This window comes from Paralichthys olivaceus, chromosome 13, assembly GCF_024713975.1.
Source record: "Paralichthys olivaceus isolate ysfri-2021 chromosome 13, ASM2471397v2, whole genome shotgun sequence".
NCBI classification, from domain to species: domain Eukaryota; kingdom Metazoa; phylum Chordata; class Actinopteri; order Pleuronectiformes; family Paralichthyidae; genus Paralichthys; species Paralichthys olivaceus.
In genome coordinates this window covers 12,706,770-12,726,646 of record NC_091105.1, presented here as the reverse complement: position 1 = coordinate 12,726,646, position 19,877 = coordinate 12,706,770, and the positions used below count along the sequence as shown (strand labels likewise).

At 42.7% G+C, this 19,877-nt stretch overlaps 2 protein-coding genes across 6 annotated transcripts in view; both read left to right on the top strand.

The window, feature by feature from the left end:
* The window catches only part of nbeal2 (neurobeachin-like 2), a 35,067-nt gene extending 27,251 nt beyond the window's left edge, over positions 1–7,816 (top strand). For all 4 annotated transcript variants that reach the window (XM_020093346.2, XM_020093344.2, XM_069537024.1 and 1 more), the window contains 20 exons: positions 19–176; positions 261–394; positions 502–609; positions 706–801; positions 918–1,042; positions 1,156–1,296; positions 1,613–1,743; positions 1,843–1,952; positions 2,043–2,160; positions 2,257–2,354; positions 2,469–2,582; positions 2,684–2,770; positions 2,876–2,985; positions 3,494–3,666; positions 3,757–3,851; positions 3,946–4,062; positions 5,017–5,178; positions 5,276–5,424; positions 5,555–5,690; positions 5,890–7,816. In XM_020093346.2, coding sequence (XP_019948905.2) covers positions 19–176; positions 261–394; positions 502–609; positions 706–801; positions 918–1,042; positions 1,156–1,296; positions 1,613–1,743; positions 1,843–1,952; positions 2,043–2,160; positions 2,257–2,354; positions 2,469–2,582; positions 2,684–2,770; positions 2,876–2,985; positions 3,494–3,666; positions 3,757–3,851; positions 3,946–4,062; positions 5,017–5,178; positions 5,276–5,424; positions 5,555–5,690; positions 5,890–5,997 — 2,470 coding nt within the window. In that variant the 3' untranslated portion in view covers positions 5,998–7,816. The remainder of the gene's footprint in view (positions 1–18; positions 177–260; positions 395–501; positions 610–705; positions 802–917; positions 1,043–1,155; positions 1,297–1,612; positions 1,744–1,842; positions 1,953–2,042; positions 2,161–2,256; positions 2,355–2,468; positions 2,583–2,683; positions 2,771–2,875; positions 2,986–3,493; positions 3,667–3,756; positions 3,852–3,945; positions 4,063–5,016; positions 5,179–5,275; positions 5,425–5,554; positions 5,691–5,889) is intronic.
* Positions 7,817–10,946: 3,130 nt separating this feature from the next.
* On the top strand, positions 10,947–19,422 carry nradd (neurotrophin receptor associated death domain). Of its 2 annotated transcripts, none has more exons than XM_020093516.2 (6): positions 10,947–11,371; positions 15,706–15,838; positions 15,992–16,345; positions 17,489–17,702; positions 17,818–17,960; positions 18,796–19,422. In XM_020093516.2, the coding sequence occupies exons 1-6, from the start codon at positions 11,333–11,335 to the stop codon at positions 19,110–19,112; spliced, it is 1,200 nt and encodes a 399-aa protein (XP_019949075.1). In that variant the 5' UTR covers positions 10,947–11,332; the 3' UTR covers positions 19,113–19,422. The 2 variants fall into 2 exon arrangements, with proteins under 2 accessions (XP_019949075.1, XP_019949076.1); XM_020093517.2 differs by having other exon boundaries at positions 11,191–11,371; positions 18,799–19,422.
* The last annotated feature ends 455 nt before the right edge of the window (positions 19,423–19,877 follow it).

Sequence of the window (19,877 nt, the reverse complement as noted above, 5' to 3'; positions counted from 1 at the left end):
GTTGTCTTATGTTGTCAGGGTGGAGGGAGAAGACGAGAGCCAGAAAGAGAAGCTGGTTCTGTCTGAGGACTGCGAGCTCATCACCATCGTGGCGGTGGTTCCGGGTCGCCTGGAGGTCACCACGCACCATCTTTACTTCTATGATGGCAGCAGTGAGAAAGAAGAAACAGAAGAAGGTAAGAAATACAGAAATAAATTGCCTTTTTTATCCATTGTTCTTCAAATGTTTTTTGAGAAACGAGAACTATCTCTGCCTTCAGGAATCGGGTTTGATTTCAAGAGGCCTCTGTCTCAGCTCAGAGAAGTTCATCTGAGGCGCTACAACCTGCGACGCTCTGCACTGGAGCTGTTCTTCATAGATCAGGCTCACTACTTTATCAACTTCAAAAAGAAGGTGAGGCTCAGTACAACTTTACAGATGTTGGCTCTTTAGTTAGTATTCATAAAAGTGTTTTTAATAATATGCTATTACATTAAAAAAAACTTTGTTTGCCTTTTCAGGTACGAAACAAAGTATATTCCAGGATCCTGGGGCTGCGTCCTCCAAACCTGTTTTACTTCGGCTCCCGCTCCCCTCAAGAGCTCCTGAAGGCATCTGGGCTCACACAGGTGTTTATTTAAAGCAGACTTTTCTATAAAAATTAGTTATTGGATTTGAGTTGTATTGACTGTGTTTGACCAATCTGATGTCGATGTGTCGAACAGAAATGGGTATGCAGAGAAATCTCCAACTTTGAGTATTTGATGCAACTGAACACCATCGCTGGACGCACTTACAATGACCTGTCGCAGTATCCGGTGGTAAATACACACGATCTTTCCCCTGACAGTGTTGTCTTATATTTATGATCACTTCATGTGATGTACTTTGAGTGTGAGGAGGCGTCATGTCACAGTTTGTGTTCTGTTGCTTTCAGTTCCCCTGGGTTTTGTGTGACTACACCTCGCCTATTCTGGATCTGGAGGACCCGTCTGTTTTCAGAGATCTCTCAAAACCCATAGGTGTGGTCAACGCCCGCCACGCACAGAATGTCAGAGAAAAGTAAGTGGTTATATTACAATGTGATGTTAGTTGCACATCTGTCAGTTGTGTAAAGCTGTAAACATGTCCTCTCTATGGTGTTTCATTTTCTATTTTTTTCTCTCTGTAACTAGGTATGAGAGCTTCGAGGACCCCACAGGCACCATTGATAAATTCCACTATGGCACACACTACTCAAATGCAGCAGGAGTCATGCACTACATGATCCGCATGGAGCCATTCACCACCCTGCATATCCAGCTGCAGAGTGGCAGGTAGGAATACTCACTAGTGCATGATTTATCACAGTAATTCATGCTATTCTCAGAATTACATTTGTTGCCAAGAAAGTTGTGTTGGTGTTCTGGTGCATAACATTGAACATAATAACTGTAGAGTTAGAGGAAAGCTTATAAAAGAGAATGTATTGTGAGTATGAGTGAAAACTTTACAGTAAAAATGAAAGATATAAACATAAATGTTATATGAGTATATGTGCAGTATGTCCCCATGGAGTTTGTGCAGGAGTCAATATGCAAAGTAACCAAGTGATACAGAGGTAAAAAAGGAATATATCTTGTCCTTGTTTAGGTTTGACTGTGCAGACAGACAGTTTCACGCAGTGGCAGCTGCCTGGCAAGCTCGCATGGAGAGTCCCGCTGACGTCAAAGAGCTCATCCCAGAGTTCTTCTATTTCCCAGAATTCCTGCAGAACATCAACGGTGAGGAGCATGATACCTGTGGCCAACCAGCAAATTAATCTTATTAGTTCTGACTTTATAGCTGATATATTGCTGATATTAACCTAATGCTGGCTGTAGGATTCGACCTGGGACGTTTGCAGATATCTCAAGACCCAGTGGGGGATGTGCTGCTGCCTCGCTGGGCCACGTCGAGAGAGGACTTCATCAAGAAACACAGGAAAGCTCTGGTGAGTCCACACAAACAGCTATGACCTTAAAGCTCACCCTAGCTTCCAAGCCTATGTTGATATGAGAGTGTCTTGTGTGTTTGACCCCAGGAATGTGAGCATGTGTCCAATCACCTCCATGAATGGATTGACTTGATCTTTGGTTACAAGCAGAGAGGTGAAGAGGCAGTGAATGCACTCAATGTCTTCTACTACTGCACCTACGAAGGTAAGGCAGGAGTTATTAGTGAAAAATAATAATTTATTCAGTCTTTTCTTCGTGTCCCATAGAAACTCACTCTTCTTTGTTTCCTCCTCTCTGCAGGTGCAGTGGATTTGGATGCAATAGCCAACGAGAATGAGAGAAAGGCCCTGGAAGGCATCATCAGCAACTTTGGTCAAACACCCTGTCAGCTCCTTAAGGTACCACTCCCACTCCAATGCGGAACTATTTCTCAAGACCCAATCCTCAACATTATGGGATATTTTGTTTAAAAATCAGCAGCAGTGTGATACTATGTTCCTGTTTCCACCCAGGAGCCTCATCCTACTCGTATATCGGCTGAGAACGCAGCTAGGCGGCTGGCCCGCCTGGACAGCGTGCCCCCAAATATCTTTGAGGCGCTCAAAAAACTCAGACCATTTGTGGAGGTGAGTTCTCTCATGATCTCATTATTATCTCCTGAAAAAAGAAATCATATAATGTTGTATCTATGTATTAACATGTGAGTGTTTGTGTGTGTGTGCTGCAGGTGGTGAGTGACGGGCTTCCTCTGGTGCAGGCAGTGGTACCAAAGAACCAGAATCGTTCCTTCATCATTCAGGGCTCAGACATACTGGTATAAACACTTTCAGATGGGACAAATTTTAAAAGCTTAAAACCATCATATTTTTAAATGTTGAAAGGTTTTTCATTTTCATGCAATGTCATGCTTTCTCTCCAGGTGACTGTGAGTTCAAATGGGTTGATAGGGACACACAGCTGGCTGCCATACGACAAAAACATTGTCAACTACTTCACCTTCACTAGAGACCCAACGATGACTAATCCCAAGTGAGTGTCCCGGGAGAGCAAATTATTTAATATTAAAAATCACATAATAAGATCATCCTGAATTTACTGTCTGCCGCAGCCTCCAAAGATTTTTTGTTGCTCTGTACTTTTCTGCTATTTTTTTATTCTAAATCCTTGTGAGTTAAAAACCCACTCAACTTTTATAGCATTTGCAAAGATGTGTAAATCTTCCTGACAGTTGGCTGGAAACACATCTGTCTGAACCGTCTTTTTTTTCTGTGAAGCTTCAAAGCCTGTTTAATTAACTGAAATTAGCTTGAAAGGATCTTGTTTTATGCTGATGCGGACGTGGATCACATAAACAGATAATAAACCAGGATACAAAGCATGTGAACACTGAGGATTCACAAAGGTTGTAATTTGCAGATGCCGCGACAGTTTAATGTGCTGATTATAAATCTCCTCCACATTTAGGCCACAGCTCGCTCTCGCTTCTAGTCTCTAACTTTCTTTGATTTTTTCTTTCCGCCGCTGCTCTGTGGTGCAGGACGCAACGTTTCCTGAGCGGACCTTTCTCTCCCGGGGTGGAGATCAGCGCTCAGGTGCTGGTGGTGTCCAATGACGGACGTCTGCTGTTCAGCGGAGGACACTGGGACTGCAGTCTCCGCGTCACCCAACTGGGCAAGGGCAAGCTGGTGGGCAGGATCTGCCGGCACATCGGTGAGCTCTTATTTTTTATATTTCTAACTTAAAATGCCCAAACTTTGTTTCAGTTTTGTCGATACTTTTTTTTGTGTGTCTTCCAAATAGACGTGGTGACTTGCTTGGCTCTCGATCTCTGTGGCATCTACCTCATCTCTGGTTCTAGAGACACATCCTGTATCGTTTGGCAGGTCCTGCAGCAGGTAAACCTCTGCATGTGTCCCTGCTTGTACACGTGTGGAATAATAATAAAGTTAGGAATTCACATACAGATTATTTTCCCCTCTTATCCTTCAGGGTGGTTTCTCCAGCGGCTTGTCTCCTCGGCCGGTGCAGGTTCTCTGCGGACACGACCAGGCGGTCACCTGCGTGGCCATCAGCACTGAAATGGACATGGCTGTCTCTGGGTCAAAGGTGATGTTACACTCAAGAAACACTCACTGGACAAACAACATTTGCTGAGTTTGATTGATTTTTGAATATTAGTGTGACATTTCAACGCTTGCTTCCAAAATAATCATAATCATATATGAAAAGTCAAGTCTCGAGTTTCTCCAGACATTTTTGGGGGGAACTTTCCCTGCCACCCCTAATAAAATCTCTAGACAATATCAGAGTGAGCCCATGTCAGGATAATTCACAGCGAGTGAACGGGCAACTTTATACCATTTCTAGCACAAAACTGAAAAATACAAAAAGAATATAAATAAGGATAAGAGGTGCCATACATATATACAACATAAGACAAAAAAGTCAACTTGACAAGACAACGAGATTCCAATGAGATTTCCACACCGCAACTAATACATCATGACATGCCTTCTGCATGCTCACATCAGACGCCCCCCCTCACCTGAATGTTCTGGACATTGTTGTTGGGAATGCGTCTGACCCGGACAAAGGCAAGCTCCGGAAAAAATGTCTGCACCCAATTTTCTGCACGCTTATGTATGAAAACGACTTATATTTGTGCAGGCGTGAAAAATGTTGGTCAACCTGAATAACCTTGAAAAAAACACTTCAGTTTTCTCTGAGCAAAATGTGATGTGGCTCATTAGAAGTGAGAATGTAATGTGAACCAGCTACAGGAAACAACCACAAAACACTAAGTTTATTGGCATGAGCAGACAGATGTCGGCATCTTACAGCCAGCAGTTGTTCATACCTGGAATGTGTAATTAAGAAAATGAACAAAGGCAAAAACACAGTTCTGGCTGACGCTAATGTTTAGCTTTTATTTTCCATGCTTACTGGTATTAATTCAGAGAAGATACATTTGATAATTTGAAAAAAAGGAGAAAAAGTATAATTTTCACAAATGGTTTGAATTAAAAAACAGACCCTCACTCTCTATTTCCTGTGATTTAGGACGGGACTGTGATCGTGCACACTGTCCGACGAGGCCAGTTCCTGCGAACCCTGCGACCTCCTGGTAGCAGCTGTGTACCCGCCCAAATCTCTGAGCTCCAGGTCGGCAGTGAAGGTCACATTGTGGTGCAGACGACGCCAGAGGAAAACTCCAACAGGAAGGTACATGCATATACACACTCTACAGTAAACACAGTGATACTAAAACAAGTTTCTCAACCTGCTAATGCCATTATCTGAAAAATACTTGTTTCCACAGGGCAAGTACTCCATTCATGTTTACTCTGTAAATGGCTGTCTGCTGTCCTCCCTCACCATGGAGGAGCAGGTGACTGCTCTGCACCTGGTGTCTGAATACATCATCCTGGGCACCATGCAGGGCAGCCTCCACATACTCGACTTATTCAGGTAAAGACACTGAGAACTCAGTTGGATGTTTTGAAGAAATATGCATCATTTGTTGAAAACTTTTGTTTTGGAATGTTGTGTAGAGAATGCGAATAAAAAAACTCAACTGGGACTCCACTTTGTTTGACAGTCTGGATGCTCTGGTGACGCCCCTGGCATTGAAGGTTCCTGTGAGGAGTGTGTCAGTGACAAAGGAGTGCAGCCACATACTTGTGGGACTGGAGGATGGAAAGTTAATTGTGGTGGGGGCAGGGAAGCCAGAGGAGGTGAGAACCAGGACATGCAGGAGAGGGTTGGTGTGTGTGTGTGTGTTTGTGTGTGTGAGAAAGAAGAGGGTGGGGGTAATCATATGCTAAATACAAGTTGAAAACCAGATCTTTTCAGATGATAATTGAGCGTCTTTAGTTTAACATTTCTGTTTTAGCCCCGAAGTGAAGATTAACATATTTCACCTCCTCGTCTCAGGTTCGCTCGGGACAATTCTCCCGTCGCCTGTGGGGCTCCACTCGCCGCATCTCTCAGGTGTCGTCAGGTGAAACTGAATACAATCCCACTGAGAATGCTGGGAAATGAGACGAGCAATGGTGGGGAAACTCTGTGGACTCCATACCGCTGATATAACCACCAGACTCAACAAGGCCTTTCTTCCTTTACAAGATGGGAAACTGTCCTCCTCAGCCACTGATCTCTCTGAGAGAGCAAATGTAAACTGGGCACTTTTTTTGTTCTGCAATGATTTGATATTTTATTGCATACTTCTTTTCCAGTTGTGTAGTGTTTTTAATCAGCATCATTCCAAAGAGTGGCCTTGTTTTATGGAGAGCAAAGAGCTCAGTGTTTGCAGATTCTCAGACTATTTACACTGAATCCTATTTCAAAGGAATGACTCACTGATGCACACTCGGCCTCAGACACACAGACAGAATAATGCTGTGAACTTCATGTTCTTGGCTCATTTTCCTGTCAGAGGCACAGCCGCCATCTCCGGGCTGTTGAATGACTTTGGCAATGGCGCCTTCGTAAAAACTCCTCGAAACTTGAAAATCCACTGCAGACGTTGCTCGAGATTTCCATGTTGCAATACCGGTGAGCACCACAAGAGAGAGACACATGGGGGGGCGGTCAAGTGATCACAAATGAGCCTTTGCTTTGTTATCATTTTTAGCGGTTGACGTCAAGACTAGCTGAGGCTTTACACCAGAAGTGCTCCACAGCTACACAGTGTATTACTCTGCATTCCTGAGGCTCCGAGCAGTTTACAACTTTTACAGTTCAAGCAATAACTGCTTTAATGGTCAAGTATGTGAAATATATTCTCTTTTACAAAAAATCATGATTGTGGAGCTGGGATGCAATGAAACTGAAAGAGGAGAGCTGATTGGTGCCTCACACACACAACAGCGTGGAAGTCTGGTACACACGACTATTCCTGTTTGATTTGACCTGAAAAGTGCCTTTTTAAAGCTGGAGCCATGTATAAACACTGAGAGCCAACTGCCCATTTCATGCAGATGTTTACCCCAAAACACACCTCACTACTCTGCTTTGACTTTGACATGGATGAGATGTTCGTGAACTCAGTAAACTAATGGACAGCTGGAAGTGAATACTGTCTCTGCAAGCGCTGAAAACTTCTGAAGACACGATGACTGCGAAACACGTGAGCAGAGCGTCTGTGAGCCAGCTTCAGAGGAATTCACTTCCTGCCAGCGTCTTTTACTGTGGTTGGAACAAAGTGGTTGTTATGCCGTGTCATGACAGGAGTGAGACAAAGGAAACTATTTAGGAGAATACAATACCCACAACATGGAGCACACATACAAATTACCATGTCTTTGTAAGTGATGCTCAGGATGACCACAAGTGTAAGCGAGGAGAGAAGAAGCTATATTTGAGATGTTGTCACAGAAACTGTACAGAAATCACATTTTAATCAGATGAAACAACCAGGACATGAGATTCTGCGTTGTAAAGAAACTAAGACTACTGAATATAAAGGGTTGTTTGCATATGCAGCTGTTGAATTATCCAGTTTGCTATTGTGCACACTGATAACAATTTATATAACACTGCACTGGTTTTCTCTTAATGTTATGAATGTAATTTTTCTCACATAACTATGCAGTAACACTGAATCAGTTTTGCAGTCGGGTTGGGTCTTTACAGTCATCAGAGTCACATCTCTATCAAAAAGGGGATTTAAATCGTTCTGTATATAATGTCTTTGATGTCATTTGTTGTTTAACTGTGCCCATAAATATATTGATTGTGTAAAAGGCCTGAAGAGAAGGCCAGCACTGCCTTGAATGTGGACTTAATACAGTTCTCCACTATTATTTAGCTTTTCTGTTGTTCTTGGACAAAGCTGAAAATACATGTTTGTAAAAATCAAGTAGCCTGTGTTCCTTGTAACTTAATCATTGCAGTGGGAGTTTGATCATTTCTTTGTTTTCCCTTCATCAGTTTGTAAAATAATTAGTTAAACTCACCTAATATGGTTATATCCTGACTGCACACTTATATTCAGGAATGCTCTTTTCCCTGAACCCGTGCTCTCACATCCTTATATTATGACTGGTCATTACTGAAAAACGAGCTCTGATTCTTGTGTGTGTGAACCACAGCAGGAAGGAAACTGATCCGCCACCACAACGACGATCATCCAGCTCCTCTACTGTAATCCCAGCCTTACATGTGCCTGTGATGTTAACACTATTCGAGTTGAAAAGGTCACAGCCAGCAATGGCACATTTACTCAAGGAGACTTTGATCTCCTGGTGGGCCGAACATCCTGTCGGGCCTGCCCATAAACACCTCCAGGGGTACAATTCAGAGGGGTGATAAAACTGACCTGTAGACCCCCGGTCAAATAGAAACTGCAGAACATTGAGTGAGGGAAGTGGAGTAGGAGGGTGAAGAGGGATGTGGTGGCTCTGAAGTGGGCCCTCTGACAATGGTGGGAGGGGTTGACGCCTCACTCCTGGTTATTGGCAGGATCTCCCAGCTCTGACCTCTGCAGACCCGAGGGCAGGCGGAGGGGACGGCTGTCGTGAAATGCTGCAATTTTGACGTTGTTGGAGTTGTTCCTGCCAAGGACTGCAACAACCCTCTAACAGGCCTCTGTCAACAACCTCCACCTTCTCCTCTCCTCCCCCACTCTCTGCACCATTTCTCCTCAGCCCCCGAACGACAAGATCATGGTTTTGTTTTGTTATTTCATAGCTGCCTTATCATTCCCACCCGTGTATGACCACAGAGGAACTTCAGATAAAAACTCTGGGCCTGTGCAGCGAGATGATGTAGACAAGGAAAGAATAAAGAGGTGATGAGAACTGTTTATTGCTGATAAACGTATGATTATTTATTTTTTTACAAAACTGCTTTGAAGTATTTAAAAGCTTTAAAAATCTGTCATATATTTTTTATGATGTTTTTCCTGCAAAAAAAAATCTCTAGAAAAAGAAAAACTAATTTCTAATCCTTTAAAGTCCTTTGCACTGGAAGGAATTGGAGACAAGAAATTAAAAACAAACAACAAATGGTAACATATATTGATTTATTTTGCAGTGCAGTGAAGAAAACATTGAATACATTATTTTTTAAAAAACACATTCAAAATTATATAAAATAAAATAAAAAAATCCCCACACATCCAGAGTTTTTAGTGCAACAACAATTTAAAAAAATGTGGTGTGGATTACACATACATTCAAATCAAGAAGATGTTTTGTTTGTGTGTATATGCCTGAATTATACCTTGAAGTTCTATCAGAACAGGAATATTCTCTCCGTCTCCTCTCATCTCACTGCAGGCTTTGAAGTGTAAGTAGTATTGTGTCTGAGAGATCTCTCCATTTGTTTTCCTCTGAAGTCTCCCGGCCCCCCTGCCATGCATTCACTAGAATTTACAAGGTGTGTCATTTAGCCTGCGTTGGTTTTCTAATCTTTTGAATTGCTGAGATCAAACATGCTTCTTGTTCTCCTTCTTCAGAGCATCTTGTTTGGATCACATGCTTTCTTTTGTTTCTGATAACAACTGATCACAGCTCTGTGTATAAGGGTTGTAAACGGGTGTCACAGACCTACACTTAATAAGGTTTTTCATACAAGGATCCATGATTTTTTTCTACCCACTATTAATTTATAATACATTTTGTAAGAATTAAAACTGGAGTTGAGGGTACAACCCATAATCATTTGAATTGAATTAGAAAAAAAAGGATCATCAGAAATGTTCCTTTCCCTTTTTATCACACGTGGTTCCTCCAACAGGAAAAGTTAAAGTTCCACTAACCTGTGGTGGTAGAACAACAGATCACATCTTTTTACTTATAACACCACAGTGTAGAAATTATGCATTCAAATTATCTGGGTGGTGGCATCAAATTATACTTAGTGATGGTGACAGTATTCATTATGACAATTACTAGTTTAATATTTGTTTAAATATGTATTTACAGTTAGTAAAGATTTGGGCTAATTTAAACTCCTGGTATATTGCTGTGTTGTTTAGTCTATAAAAATACATAATCATCTGATTCTTGATTTATTCCTCTCTGAAGTAAAGTTGTGTAAAAGTACAGCAGTAGTACAAAAGCAGAGTACACCACTGTCAGTAACTATCATGCCAGACTACGAATGTCAAGTATTAAGTAAACAGATAAAAGGGAATTAAATAGATCACCCCATAAATAAAGAACAAATGAACAGAAGAATACAAATATCACAATAAATCAATAGGATTTTATTACTATTTGATTTATTTCATATGCGGCAAAAATAAAAGAAGCATTACCACAGTCAAAAATACCCTAATACCAATGAAACTCCATATTTCAAAAACATAAGTACCATGAAATTTAAATAACGTAAAGAACTCAATGTATCCTTATTATTACTGTTGCATTCACATGCTTATAGTGTTTCATTGATGCAGTCGGTTGTGTTGGAGCAATAACAGCCTATTTTATTTACCATGACGGTAAAAAATATTTGCTAAACTTATCATGCATGAGTAAAGTCTTATTTTGTTGAACAACTGGTAAATATATGTTTTCAAAATAAAAGTAGTGAGTTACAGTGAAATGCAAGTTCCTCAAATGTGTAGTCGATAGTACTTCAGTGAATGTAGCCCAGTTGTGATATGTTGTCACTTTGTTCATATGATTGTTTATTTCATATTATTATAGATATTATACATTACATATTTTTAACACTGAATGTGTCTATATGATTTGGCTCAGTACCATTTTTCATGTGTGCACTAAATCTAATTTTAAAATGCTTTCATTAAATCTGCTTGTCTGCAAACTTTTATTTCTCATAAAACTTATCATTAGTTTCCATCAGATTGGTGAAGACTTGTCAATCACTTGAATACGAACCACAAACTATGAGTCCTTCGCCTTCCATCACATTGTTGTTTCCCACTGGCAGGGATGCAGCCAATCACGAGGCTGCGTTGAAAGCTGAGACGATGGGAGGAGGAGGAGGAGGAGGAGGAGAAAGGGGGCAGGAGAGCTCGCGGGAGCTTTTCCTGTCTCATCTGAAGTGAAGCTGCGGGAGTGGAGGCAGCGCGTTCATCCTGCGAGCTCACACACAGGAAACCTTGTGTTAAACCCTCAGCAGCAGGGACTGAGCTGAAAGAAGCGAATGTGTGTGATCACTGGAGGAAACTAGGGATTACAAAGCCTGCATTTTACAACGCGCTTTCCCGTGCGTAAACATGACCAAACTCTCCAGCGTGCGTAACTAACGTGAGAAGCCTGTGCTCGCGGTTTGATTTGGAGAAACAACTGAAGTTTGGATCATATTTTTTTGCGCAGTTTTCTCTGAGGACTGCAGACTGAAGGGAAAAGAAGTTCTGAGACGCACCGTTCTGTCCAGGAGGATTTTGGAGACTGAGGACATGAGACTGCTGGCTGTTTGCGCGCTTCTGCTGTTCAAAGTAAGCAACAGATATTTACTGATTTGGTTAAACACGCACCTTTCATCACTCTGAAGCCTTTATAGCCTCTTATCGTCATAACACCACAAGTTTTTAAACGTTTATAAACGTTTAAATATCCCAGACGAGATGTGAGTCTCACCACAGAGCCATTTTTGATCAGAGTCGTGCCACTCTGCTCCTGTTGGCGAATATGTTGCCACTTTATATTCATCAGGGGAAAGATGTCTGCTTCAGTCTCATTCTGTGTTTCTACCAAACAGTTCCTCACTTTGCTTTTGTCTCTCAACCTTACATTCTGGAGTGTGGCCTATATAACCTCCTCCACACAGGCTCTTGTAAACCTCTGTGGCCGCAAAACATCTTGGAAAAATATGTGGAGATTCTTTGTTTTGTGTTTACAAGTCAAACTGTGAAGTCAGTGATCTTTTTTTATCATTCACATGACATACATCCATTCAGCAGCCGCCAAAGCCAGAATGTGCTTAACAACTTGAAGAAGAACTAACACACCAAGGAGCGCACAATTAACCATTAGGCAACCAGCTCAGTGTGATAAATGAAGTATTTTAATATGGAGAAATAATACTTGTGGTGTTTGATAGCGTATCATTAAGCCAGGATCAGTGGAGAAGAAAGCCCCTGACTTCACAGTTGCAGACAATTATTTGACACTCATCCACTCCGAAAATCCCATTGGGCATGTAGACCTGTCTGGACACGCTCATCACACTCAAAGCACTTTTGTTAGATCAAAGTAGCCCTACTTAGAAAAAAAGATGTGCATCTCTCTCCTATTATAAGGGTATTACATGGGAGACCTAAGATATTGTTTCTTATCCGATTTTTAGCAGAACGTTAAATTTTTTCCCTGGGAAAAGTTCATTTCTTCTGTCAAATGGTTCCCTCATTACTCTCTAGATGATTTAGAGCAGACAAAGACTGGATGTTACAGTATCTGAGCACACTGCTAATGGTTCTCTACTGTTTAATATGTTCCTATGGGTCCTACTGCCTCAAGAGTTGCCACATTTGTTGCTTATACGGCAGCTCCATGTGAAAAAGTGGCCTTATAGCTTGCAGTGTTGCTGGGGTCTGGATATCCGGAGCAAAGCAATTATCATCATTTTCTCCCAGTTTGTGGTGTGTGTGTATGTGTGTATGTGTGTATGTGTGTGTGAAGGGGGTGGGGGGTGACAGTGGCTAGGGAATGGTTTAGTTTGTTACCACAGTCATTCGAATTTCCATACAGCAGTTAAGCAGCTTTCTTTACTTTCGAGGACAGATTTAAGAGTCATTTTGAAATCTCAGCTCTTCAGTTACTGTTCAAACATCGGTAGATTAAAAGACGTCACTGTTTTGGGATGATTTAGGATTCAGGATTATAGTGTTGGTCGGGCTTTCTGCTTGAAAGAAGAAAAAAAAAAGAGAAACACAGGCCCTTTGATTTGTCTCTTATCCTCCCTGTGTCCTAATGACAGTGATCAGTGCAGATGCAATTCACACAACTTTCCCCTGATCTCAGGCCTCGTCTGCTGAATGGCTCCTGTCTGCTGCTGTCACAGTCACATTGTGAAGACTCATGGGTCGGTGTCGTCACAGAGACCGAGGGAGAGAGAGCTTCCTTTTGTGCGTTTATTTTCACGCAGATTAGATTAACTGTGGAAACTCCGGCCAAGGCGCTTCAAATGTGGTCTCACTTCAGAAGGGCACAGGAAATGTCTCAGGCACGGAGGAGGCTGTGAAATGCGTGTGTGTGTCTGTCTGTGTGAGATCCGCGATGACTGAGTGACTCCAGCAGCCGTGGAGTTGAGAGCCCCATTGAAAGCACTGCTCCTCGGTGGTCTGTCTGTTCTCACTGGGGAATCTCTTCAGATTGAAGCTTCTTTACCTAAATGGAAAAAAAGCAACTGCAGCCTCCTTCTCGTCAGACTTTATGCCCCGAGGTGACAGAGGTCTCATGCAACTGAATGATATCTGGAGTATGTGCAGCAAATTAATCTTTGGTGGAAAATTACAAAATAAAAAGTAATTCAAAATAAAAGTCCAAAGTGTGAGATCGTAGGCCTCCCATCAAATGTCGTAAAAAAAAAAGACCTCACAGGAATCAAAATGATACTAAACAATTTAAAAGTACTAATGTATTTTACCTTCTGATGTTAAAAGAACTGAAAAACAAAGCAATGTCAGAGATCTCATATTAAATGTTGCTCTTGCAAAAAATGGTGGAAACATGTAAACACGTACACACATTGCTAGCCACCTTTCTTAAAAATACACATTTGAATTTTTTAAGATAAGATAAGATAAACCCGTATTTGTCCCACCACGGGGAAATCTCTCAACAATAAGGGGGATTATTAAAAAAAGAAACATTAGAAGGAAGCAATAATAATACCAGTATTACATAAGTAATCATTTATATAATGTAACTATAATATATAGACAGTAACAGAATATGTTCATTATAAATAGGATCGCACTTATAAGATATTGAACATGCACAGATAGAAAAGGAGTATTGTTAAATTCAACCTGAGGGAATTTGTTATGCAAGGCTGTGTTAATACTGTTTCTTTTGTATGAAAGGAAAAAGTTTTATGTCTCCCTATCACTCAGGTTTTTATCAAAAATAAATCTAAATATTTAAATAAGTATCCATCATGCTGATAAACATATAGTGGTAACCATATACAGCGTGCTATTTCAATATATACAGCAGATAAGGCCTCAGTCATTCCTCCACTGACTAGATCACTGTTCCCTCTCGTTCTCCAGTGGGGCACGGAATAAAAATATTTCACTGTACACTGGGCAGCGGGTAAAGTGCCAAACCATCGGCAGCTCCTGCTCTGAGCTGCAGAGTGGGCCCTGCAGGCAGGCTTACACACAGCTGCACTAGTAAATCCACCCAAGTCCAAGGTGGAGGTGAAAATAAAGCAGAGCTGCCGTCGCCAAATATTTATAAAAGTATAGATTGAGGGCTGAGCTGGTGTTGGCAGATCAGAGTTACCACAATGCCTCTCTGCTCCAAGTTCTAATGGTCCGGGCTCGGTCACAGTCTGCCAACTCCAAACATCCTGCTGCTTCCTGCCTGCCGGACCCTACCACCCCCGACACACTAATACATTCTGATCTGGGCTCTGTGGCAGGCGTTCAGATATCATCAGGCTCCTCTCTGACTCGGAGCGTCACAGTAAAACTGGGTGTTGTTTTTGGAACGAGGCGATCAATGTTTCAAAGCTCTTTCTCCCGTCGTATCAGCATGGAACATTTCAGTGTTTCACGACTGGGAGCATGGCACTGTGTGTGTGTGTGTGTGTGTCTGTCTGTGTGTGTTTCTGGGGAGCTTTTCATTGGAGGCTCTACAGGTTCACACACGTTGTGCCTGTGTTTCTTGGCTGATTTCAGAGACATCAGTGGGTTGTTTAGCTGTAACTTTTCCTGCAGGAGGTTAGTTGTTAGGACATCTGTTTGCTCTTGTCAGCCCCTGGGCAGAAAAGGCCAATCTCCCTTAAATGTGTGCATGTTTAAGATGCCGTTGTTCAGAGCCTGGAGAATGGGGGTGGGGGGGTTTCTGACCTTCATAGACACACCTGCAGGGCTTGGTGACTTCAAAGGCCCCCCTCTCACCCAAACAGACACTCACATGCTGGGCAGCCTTGGTTAACTGACACCCTCGCCTGGGGCTGGAACTGTCTCCTTTATAACCCCCCCCCCTCTTTTCTGTTGTCGCGAAGTAAACACATATACGCCGTATTCTCACTCACACACTCACACACACTCACACACACTCACACACACCACACTGACTTGGAATGAGTGGGAGGGCGGAAGCTCTTTTTACTTCCTCCTTTTCCGAGTGTTTTCCTTCACCCCGTTTTGTCTTATTCTTTCCACTGGTCTAAAGCTATCTGATTAAAGCCAGCCACTCCTGTCAGGCACCAGCCCCGCTGCACAAGCCGTTAGGAATGTCTGATCTATCCCTCATGTCGCAACTCAAGCTGGGCTCTCCATTACCCACTTGCAGATAAGCACTCGGAGCACTTTAAAGGGTGAAAACTGAGGCAGATAGAAAGATTCTTAAAAAAAGAGTTCACCCAGTTCCCTGCGGCTTTAATTGTACAGGAGTGGGGTGTGTGCAATTTCCTTCCCACACATGGTGTGAGCCAGAAAAACCTCTCTTGTTGTCTTTTTCGTTAACTACTGCCTGAAGAGTTGAATATATATCAAGTAACTGTTTTGGAAAGAGCGACGATCCAGAACATATGATAGTATTTCTTTTGTTCTTTGAAACAAAACACATTTCTCACAATGCCATTTATTTTCTGCAGGTTAGTTTTGGAGATGCCTGTGCCAGTAACAAGTTTACTGAGTCGGGGCAGTGTTGCAGTCTGTGTCCCGCTGGCTTCGGAGTGGAGGCACAATGTGAGAAAGAGGATACCAAGTGTGCACCGTGCCCACCAGGTAAGCAATTATAATCTAATGTTACAGCACCAATATAGAATGTGTTTCACCTGCCCTTTCATTATCTCTGTCATCTTTCCAAAGGGCTGGAAAAATTTACTCAGCACTATGTCTGCTGAGAGACTTTCACTGATTCTGTAATTCGTTTCCCAGGAACATTTTCCTCATCCGAAGGCCTCGGCCCCTGCCTTCCTTGCATCAAGTGTCCATACAGAGCCCCGATGATTTCCTCTTGCTCTGCGGACCAAGACACACAATGTGAATGTGGCAACGGCTTGTTCTTTATGAGAGACCATGGCCTGTGTGCGCCTTGCTCCAAATGCACCCGTGGTGAGGGTGCCGTCCGGCAGTGCGGCCTTCAGGGAGACACCGTGTGCCAGATGTGTGGCCCTGGGACGTTTTCTGAGGAGCGCATCAGCACCAAGTCCTGCCAGGCCTGTACCCAGTGCTCTGACAGCGAGGTGGAGATCCGACCTTGTATGCCCAACTCTGACACACTCTGCATGGGTGAGTTGTGGAGGGGGATGAGAGTGAGAAAATGTAGATTAGACCAAAACCAAAATGAAACGATGCTACCAACAAGTATTCTCTGTGTAGATAAAGGTTGCTATAGTTTATTCACAATGGTAAAGAAATAAAATCCTGGATCTGCCCCTTGATCCAGATCCACACCAAAGTTTTACGGTTTCTTCCCTGAGCCATTCCACATCCGTCCACCAAGTTCTGTGGTAATCTCGCTTGTAGTTTTGTGTTATCTTGCTTATAAACAAACCATCCAACCAACAAACGGACAGGGCTGAAAACATAACCTCCTGGGTGAAGGTAATAAAACATTAAATGCTTAACTTTTTTAAAATGAAGCCATAAACATTCCGTGTGACATATTTCAAATGATTTGGGGTCGAGTGCCACAGAGAGGGCAGGTAAATCAGAGAGCACTGAAAGACTGATGATCCTGGAGTTTTAGTGGGAAAATATAGAATAGCGCCAGTGTTCAAAGATCTAAAGGAGGACAAGGCAGTAAAAGTGAAAGATAAAAAGATAAAAGAATGGGCTCAAGGGGAGGGGGGAGTGGGAGTGCCTGTGAGCCCACGAGGACATGTGGTTAGCACCTGCATCCACACCTCATACGAACACTCTGTAACACTTTAAGCCTGGAAACATGAGCGGCGAGAGAGAAAAAAGAGCGCACTTATGTGCCGTAGTCCAGTTGGTACAAGTTTGACGGGTCTGTAGGTTAACTGACCCCGAGAACCTGAAGCACCAGGGAGGCAGCTGACCCTGACAACTCGTCCGCCTGCTCCCAAATGGCTACATTCACTCTCCAGGAGTAAGGTCATACGCACACGCTCCGAGTGTACATGTCATGACCCTTTGAACCCTGGGAGATCAGTACTGTACCTTGTAGTGTTTGATCCCAAAATAGGTTGACCACAGGAGGGAAGATGAGGCTGGAAACGGGGGCAATGAACAGTTTCAAAACCACAGGGGACCGTTTTGACTGAGGCTATCATTACATCGAGCAGACGGGCCTTCGTCAGTTTATTTCTGGCACTAATTTACACAGCACAAGTGTGTTTCCGATGAGCATTTGTGCACATGCAATAATACTGTAGCTGCTGACACGTCTCTCTTCTTTATTCCCAATAGATAAGAAGCTGCACATTTTATCCCGACCTACTGTGACTGATGGGACCCGGGAAGCTCCTGGCGATGAGGTGATAGAGGGCGAGGAGACCAGTCCTGCTCCTGGAACACCCAAATTTACCCCACAGGATGAGGCTGGCAGCAACAACATTCTGGCCTATGTGTCTGTTCTGGCTGCCGTGGTGCTGGGTCTGCTCATTTATGTGGCTTATAAATGGTGAGTCCTCACCGGGGTTGGGTGCTAGCCCTTAAATGGATGTAATAATGATTTTAAGATTGGCCCTGGGAAGACAAATAGCGTAACTGACACTGTTCTCCTGTGGTCTCCTCAGCTGGAGATCGTGTAAACAGAAGAAGGCTCTCTCTAAGGCCCGTGCGGCTGAGCTGGGATCATCTCCAGAGGGAGAAAAGCTCCAAAGTGACAGCGGGGTTTTTCTGGACTCTCACAGCCTACAGGACAACCAGCTCAGCAAAGGTGGGGTACACAAAGGCTCTTTCAATCTGAATCAAATTAAAGTTACTGAGATTTGAGAAAGTATTTTAACAACACACACCTCAGGCTTTATTAACTCTGTGTGCTGACATGCACTTACATGCCTGTGTTAGTTACTGTTAAAAGACTGAAAAGAGGATTAAAGGTAATTCGAAATTTTAACTGACTTTTCAGGTTTTATCAAGACGTTATTTATATTACTTCTTTTGACTTTTGGGTATTTTATAGGAGATTATTGGATTATATCAGAAAAGGTCAATTTCATTTATGGCACAGAGATGACTCTTCTGTCCTCCACTTTCTTTTAAAGGAAGCCTGTTATGTATCTGACCTGTAGTAGTGCTACTGAGCAGTGTCACTACAAACAGATCCAAACTTTGTCTTATGCAAATGCTTATGCAACTTCTAGCTAGCGAACAGGTTTCGAAATACTTAAAAATTTGGCCCTGTAATTTATTTATAAAGAAGAAAATGCTTTCATCATGTTTGTTAGGCCTCTGGGTTAGACTCAGTGGGTTTTGGCAAGAAACAATGGATGTAAACATACATTCGTTTGTTTACAAGAAAATGCCATGGGGCTTCTTTCAGTTCCCAAAGTTTCCCACAAGATAATTGACAGGGAAACTTTCCACTTTTACATCAATTACTTGTGGAACTTGGTATTTCTAAAAAGAGAGATTTCTCATGGGACCTATGTTTTATTATGAATAAGAAATAATAATCATTATGATTAATGATTGTTATCAGTGTAAAGATGCTATCTGGTTAGTTTTGTTTGATAAAGCCAAACGGTGAGCTAATTTTCTTTTTGTTTCAGCAGGAACAAAGACTGACAGCAAGCAGGACGCTCGACTATACATCAACCTTCCCCCCCACAGACAGGAAGAAGTGGAGCGCCTCCTGCAGGAGGGAGGGGGTCGGGGGTGGAGGCAGCTGGGCGCAGCACTGGGCTATGAGCCAGAACAGCTGGACCTGTTTGGGCGTGGAGAGGCCCCCGCTCACACGCTCCTCTCTAACTGGGCCCAGAAAGAAGGCTCCACTCTGGGACTGCTGTGTTCGGCGCTGGCCCGCATCGAGAGGCCCGATGTGGTAACAGGCCTCACCTGTCCCACGCAGGGCGTCTCTGTGGTCTGACCACGTTTCAGCCACAAACGTGGGACAGTCACAGACTCAAGTGAAGAACTCTGGCTGAAATGACATGGGAGGCACTCTTTGATATTAACACACTGCCACTGACAGTTTCATCACCTTGTTGGACACTTATTATTCTGTTGTTTTGTTACATAAAACAAAAAATAGTCTAAGGATACTTTACCCCAGTTTATGTCGCCGTTTGATTTTAAAAGGATCCAACTGCATGAGAGGATCACCTGCAATGTATCTGTTACATCACCATTTGCGATTTGAAAATGGACATAAAATACAACCTGTTTCAACCTAATAATGTCAGAAACTTTGAATGAATCATGGTCAGGACTTCACATTGACGTCCAAATACAATACAATGGTCCACAAGTGACAGGAAACAGAATACATGAGCTGCACGTTCTTCTTTATTTTCAAAAACCACTGTTAATTTGTTATATGGTCATATTTGTCCCCTACTCCGTCAAAAGACACACTCCCTCCATGTTCAATTGTAAACAAATACACTCGGCTCGGATCATCATGTTTCTAGTCTGGAAAGCCTTTTATGAATCACAACTTCAGCAACCACTTTGGTGTCGCTGTTGATGTTTCTCCAAAAAAAGATGGTTTTTTCCTGCAGCAGTGCTTTCCAGTACGATGTGACTTTCCCTGTTTGGCCTCATTTCTGCGCTCGAGCTCGCTCGGAAAAAAGAAGAAAACTCCCAAGAAAACAAACAAAGCTTTTATGTGGCCGAGTGACTTCTCCAGTAG

Excerpts from the sequence above, each read along its gene's own strand:
- nradd (XM_020093516.2), top strand. The coding sequence starts at position 11,333 with ATGAGACTGCTGGCTGTTTGCGCGCTTCTGCTGTTCAAA. Across the intron at positions 11,372-15,705 it reads GCGCGCTTCTGCTGTTCAAA|GTTAGTTTTGGAGATGCCTG; the intron begins GTAAGCAACAGA and ends TATTTTCTGCAG. Across the intron at positions 15,839-15,991 it reads GTGTGCACCGTGCCCACCAG|GAACATTTTCCTCATCCGAA; the intron begins GTAAGCAATTAT and ends TTCGTTTCCCAG.